Genomic DNA, 6000 nt, shown 5'->3' with positions numbered 1-6000 from the left:
TCTAAATATGCATATGTTACAACAAACACTAATTGGCTAAATTAGCCCTGCAGAGAGAGGTTAAAAATGGATTCACTGCCTCCTCAGATGTGCAACACGGAGGGTAGCCCCACAGCTCAAACTGCTGTGGCAAAGTCTTGTGGGACAGAGACCACACCCCGAGCAGCCCAGCTGTATCTCCACCCCCATGCAAACATTCTCCGCCAACTCGCCCCACAATGGGGTTGTTTGGAAGGTCTTCCTCTACGGCTTGCGTGGTGTGCACCTGCTCTCTTCCCAGAACTGGACACAGAACATACAGGAAACTCCTTGCTGAGTTCCTGGCATCTGGGGAGCTGGCCAGATCCCGTGCCGTTATTATCTGCCTCTGCACTACCAGGTGGGAGCTGGTGCGGCTTCCCCACATCACATCCCAGCTGATGTCTGTCCTGCCTGGGCAGTCTGCTCACCAGAGCCCGGCCTGTGTGAACAGATCAGAGCTGGGATGTGAGGGCATGACATGGAGGCAAAGCCAGTGTGAATGTGAGAGCTGCTGGCAGCTAAGTGGAAAGGGGGCCAGGGGCTGCCTACACTGTCCTCAGCATGTCCCACCAGCCCCAAGTGTCCCAGGGATTCCTTCTCTGCTCTCTGCCCTACCTCTGGTCTCGGGCTGGCCCTGGGCCTCCTGTTCTGGGTGACACTCACTCTTACAAGGGGACCCTGGCCTCACAGCCCTGCCCCCCACTCAGTGCCTACCTCCCCGTCCTGCTGCCAGGGCTGACAGCGGTGACAAGGCACAGAAAATACCAACGGTAGCTGAGGGATCTGGAACCCTGCCCGCCTGCAGTCACCAGAGGCGGCCTTGCTAACCTTAAGGGTCACCAAGGACAGGCTGGGGCAAGGTTCTCCACCAGCCACCATCTTGAGCTTCCAAAAAGAGAGCCAGGCAGAAGAGGGCACATTGGTCACAGGCACAGATCTCAACAGCGTAGATGATTCCCCCCGTAACAAAGCAAGCAAAGGACCTGGGCAGCAAAGGCTTTTATTTCACCCACTTCGCCTCCTTAGAATGGGAGGTTAGAAGTGAAGTAGTCCGGAGAGAGCAGGACAGAGTGGCAGAGGGTCTGTCGGGAAGGAGGTCGGGGAGGAGGCTGCACCGCATGGTCATCTGAATGTACTCCATGGCTCGGACCTCAGCATTCGCTCCTCATGAGGGGCATGGACAACCAGCCCTCCTGGCCCTGCCACCCAGATGCCCACAAGGGAATGGCAGCCAGGAGTAAGACAGACCCTCAGCTGTGTGTCTGCATTTCCAGGTTGTGTGCACCCACGAGGCACAGCCTGAATGCAAGCACCCTGCTGCCTCTGGGCCACCCTCTGCCACCACGGCCCAGCTTCTGAGAGAGGACATGGGGGACACCCACGCCGCCGCCACCTTCCCATGGAACACAGGAAGCTGCTAGAGCATGTGGACACCTGGCCCTCTACTGACCACGTGGGCTTGGCTCGGGGGGCTCTCCCCATAAACCAGGGCTGGGCAGTCCCACCCAGGACACGGCAGAAGAGCTCACAGCACCTGAGTAATGGAGTCGGGGTGAGCCCAGCTCCTCGGCCTCCTCTCTGAACACACCCCACTCTGGCTGGAGCCTGGCTCTGACACTCTCACTGGCGCATCACACGTCATTGCGTCCCCACAGACGAGGGGATCAAGTCGGCACCTCGCGTCCTGGCCTCTAGCACACAGCTCCAGCTGCGTGGGAATGCTCCTGGCCCACAGCCCACACCCACACTGCCCGCCTCCAGAATTATGCTCCCGTGGCCACTCTGTCAGACCCCCTGTGCACTTCCTCCCATCCTGTCTCCACAGGTTCAAGGCCCATCTGGCTCACAATACCTACTCCCTCTGGATACTGGAAGCACTTCCATCTTCATTACTTGGGACAATAAGTTGGGCCTTCTTGCTGATAGCAGCAGCCTGGACATTGTCCCCCATGAGGCTGCCTCAGGCCCTGCTAGGAACTCAGAGGGGCTGTTAACAGTGAAGGCAAGTGCAGGGGCCACGACCTCTGCTCTCCACTCCTCCACAGATTGGCTGTGGCTTCACCTGCCCACGTGCTCATCGGAAGCAGCATCCGCATGTCACAGTCGACCTCAGGGAGTGAGGGTGGGTGAAGGCTTCTGGAACCCGAGTATGCACAGGTGTGGCAGGACTGTACTCAATGCCTCCACCTCCAAAGTGTGGGCTCCACCACGAGCACCTGCTGTGACTCCTGGGTGTCAGCCACCTGCTCCTCCCAGATTCAAGAGGAGGAGACGGGCAGCCCACGTCTCAGCTGCCAAGGCCTTGGGTGCCCTTGTCCACTTGGGTCCAAGTCTCAGCAGCATAGATGATCCCCCATAACAGAGCATGCAAAGGACCAGGGCAGCAAAGGCTTTTATTTCATCCACTTCGCCTCCTTAGAATGGGAGGTTAGAAGTGAAAAGTGCATTTTTCTTGAAAGAATTCTGAGATGGCAAGATAAGACCCTGGAATAGGAGCCAGGCTGTGATAACTTCATGTGTTGATGGCCCAGGACCCCGAGCTGGAGCGACTGTGTCCACAGAGCCTGGGCCAACCCCACCCTCCCCCACCCAGTGGTGATTCTCCCACTGTAAGGTCACTTCCTTGGTCATGGCTTCTCCTCCTCACCGTACTGCATAGCGGTCCCTGATGAGGTCTGGGCCCCTGGCTGGGGGTCACGGAGTTGGGGATGTGGCTCAAGGAACAGACGGGGAGTCTCTGTTCTGGGTCCCAAAGCAGGGAAAGCCAGCATGGGCAGGGCACATGGGGGAGGCGACATAAGCCTGTCCAGAGGCAGACACTACGGGACAAGGGCATACTTGTGGGCTGGGGACAGGGAGCCAGGGTTGCTGGTGATGCCCATGGCCCTGCCCACCCAAAGAAGGATCAGCAGAGTCCCATCTCGGCTGCTAGGCAGGAAGGGCAGGGAGAGCGTGCCACTCTGGGAGCCAGGCGGGCAGGTGGTCTCCCAGGCTCCCACAGCCGTGGCCGTGCAATGCTGCTGTCCTCTACAGCTCCTGCGCCGGCTGCTCCAGGGGCTGCACGGCCTCCTGCACGTAGACAATGAACTCCGAGGCCTCGCCGCCCTGCGTGTACACGGTCACCGTCTCGATGCCCTCCACGTCGTCGGAGGACACCACCAGATGGTGCTGCTCAGCCAGCTCCACGGAGGCTTGCTGGAGGGTCTCCTGGATCATGACGGTGTGGTTGGAGCTGGGCTCCTCATCGGTGACCTGGAAGGCGGCAAGAGAGAGCTCATGGGTCTTGCTTTTCCAGCCCGGGGGTGAGAACCACAAGGGGCGAGAGCACGGTCACAGTGGACAGAGCAGGTGGCACACGCCAGGAGCGCTCCGTGTGCTCCATGGAGCCCTCCCACACAGGTTCACCTCACAGAGGAGGCACACGAGGCTCTGTGACACAGACCAACCTGAACAGCGGCCCCCCTGCTGTGGCAAATGGTGGCACTCAAGTTCAAACTCCAAGTCAAGCTGTTTGATAGCCACCATGCTGCCTCTTGGTCTCCCAGAAGCTGCGAGAGGATGGCTTCCCCTCGGAGTGCTGCATAGGACCCCCCGAGCTCACAGCCAGGCCCTTCTCTGCAGCTCGAAGCTGGAGGGTGGCAGGCCAGGCCAGGCCACGCTCCACCTGTCGTTGATTTCGCTTACTCCTGACTCCACCAGTTCTGGGCTGTTTTTTATCTTGACCAGAGAAACAGGACATGCAAACATCTGGAAGGCAGAGCACAGCTGCAGGGCCGAGTGCAGGATCAGAACACAAACAGCTGGAGGAAGGGGCTGAGCTGCTTAGCAGGAGAACGAGACAGGCCGAACATCCCCGGAGGGCAGTCAGGGACCCTGCTCACTTCCAGTGCGTGCTCGTGGCAGAGCGGAGAGACCCCAGTGTCTTGTCCTGCACTAACGGACCTGTGGCCATCAGTCAGCACCTGCCAGCTGCAAGACCTCAATAAGTACCTTCCCAGTGTGAGCCAGAGACCAAGGCTGCTGGGCTGGGCGAGGGTTGCGGCACAGCAGGGCGAGGCGCCTGTGACACTGGCATCTTCAACAAGTGCCAGTTCCAGTCCTGGCTGCTCCACTTCCCACCCAGCTCCCTGCTAACACACCAGGAAAGCAGTCAATGTCGCCAGTTAAGGCACCTACACACCCATCAACACCCAGAGTCCAACATCCGGGCTCTGGGCCGGCCCAGCCCTGGCCACTGCAAACATCTGAGTGAACCAGCAACTGAATGGCTTTCCACTCTTTCTAACTCTGCTTTTCAAATAAATAACTAAAAATACATATTTAAAAAGAAAATGATGCCATGGGAATTACAGGAGCTTCTACTTGCAGAGTAGGGGGGGGGGTTAACCACACAGCCAACTAACTATCTTTCCAGCTCTTCATTCAATGACACTTTTGTAAATAGCTATGACCTGGAAGGCACTGTGGCTTCCCAGGCACTTGCTGTTTGAACTTTTACCACCACCAGCCACTGCTCAGCTGTGAGCACCCGAGGGCAGGCACCGCATCTGCCTGGTCTTAGCTACACACAATGACTCAAAGCATCATCGGCAGTGAAGCGAGCCCTCAGCGCCAGCCTGCTCACCCAGCAGCACGGCAGAGAATGACAGTGAGCCCTGCATGGCAGGCAAGCAGGGATACAGTGCCAGGCGGGGGAGTGACAGGCTCCAGGCAGGCGGGGAAGGAGGAAGGACTGCCCTATGTGGAGAGCGGCAGTTCCCAAACACCTGCAGCATCTGACTCCCCTCTGTCCCCGCTGGCAGCCGGAACCGGACTGCTTCCTGCCCCCTCCCCATTCGTCATGATGGGCTCTCTGGGGAAGGCCCACAGCCTCACAGTGGGAGTCTCATTCCTGCCCTCAGGTGATCCGAAGCCCGGGAGCAGGAAGGTGCACGGGAGCACCCGTGGGAGGCTGTGGAGGGCTTCCTTGCCTGGACTGAAGGGATTTTCCATCTGACCTCACAGAAGCCAGCGAGCCGGACAGCTACCAGGTGAACTATGCTACACCAGACTTTCACTGCTTCTTGTTTTCTTTCTGTCCAACTGTCTGCTTCACTTTCACTTACCTGGGAAAGTGTATCACGAGTTAGGCCTTTGGAAGTCAATGTCAACTGACCTGACATGACAGACAGCACCGGATAGGAGCAGGGAAGGGGCGAGCAGTCTGCTCCCCGCCTGAGGAGCTGTCTGCAGCTTCCACACACAATGAGGAGGAGCAGGCCTGAGACCCCAAGGACCTCCCGTGAGCCAACAGGCCAGACACACTGCAGGGAGACAGGCAGCATCAGCTCAATCAGGCGCCATGAGCCAGCCTCTGGGACGTGACACCATTCTAAGGACACAGCGATTGTCACGAGCAAGCATTCCCTGATGGGAATTTTCCACCTTTGTTGGTTAAAACTTCCCGTCCTTGTAATAACCCCAGTCTACGCTGTCCAAGCGCTGAAGGGGCCTGAAGGGGCTGTAAGGAAAAGAGGAACAGTGCCCTGGCCAGGCCTGTGAGAGGGATGGGCCCAGCTGTCCATCCCCATGACAACAGAGCTGACCAGGACGTGGCTGCTGGCCACAGCGGGAGGGGGACATGATCAAGAGCAGGTTGAAGGGTATCAGTGCTGTAATGTAATAGGTTAGGCCTATTACATCTGTAATCCAGCATCCCACGTGGGCACTGGTTCGAGTCCCAGTTGCCCCACTTCCAATCCAGCTCCCTTCCAGCAGCCTGGAAATTCAGCAGAAGACGGCCCAAGTGCTCCCATGCCCACGTGGGAGATCCCAACGAAGCTCCAGGCTGCTGGCGTTAGCCTGGCCCAGCTCTGGATGGTGTGGCCATTTGGAGAGTGAACCAGCGGATGGGAGATCTCTCTCTCCCTGTAACTCAAACCAAAATAAATTTTTGTCTATTAAAAAAAAAAAGGCCAACACACAGGAACTGAAGGCAAT

At 58.0% G+C, this 6000-nt stretch overlaps 1 protein-coding gene across 1 annotated transcript in view; it reads right to left on the bottom strand.

The window, feature by feature from the left end:
- Window positions 1-2399: 2399 nt before the first annotated feature.
- ZFAT (zinc finger and AT-hook domain containing) overlaps window positions 2400-6000 on the bottom strand; it is a 158815-nt gene continuing 155214 nt past the window's right edge. The window contains exon 16 of the mRNA XM_040979247.1: window positions 2400-3273. Within this exon, the coding sequence (XP_040835181.1) occupies window positions 3049-3273 (225 nt within the window). The 3' untranslated portion in view covers window positions 2400-3048. The remainder of the gene's footprint in view (window positions 3274-6000) is intronic.

Source organism: Ochotona curzoniae, unplaced genomic scaffold, assembly GCF_017591425.1.
Source record: "Ochotona curzoniae isolate NIBS_2020 unplaced genomic scaffold, NIBS_Ocur_1.0 contig_3190, whole genome shotgun sequence".
NCBI lineage: Eukaryota > Metazoa > Chordata > Mammalia > Lagomorpha > Ochotonidae > Ochotona > Ochotona curzoniae.
This window is presented reverse-complemented; position numbering and strand designations above follow the sequence as displayed.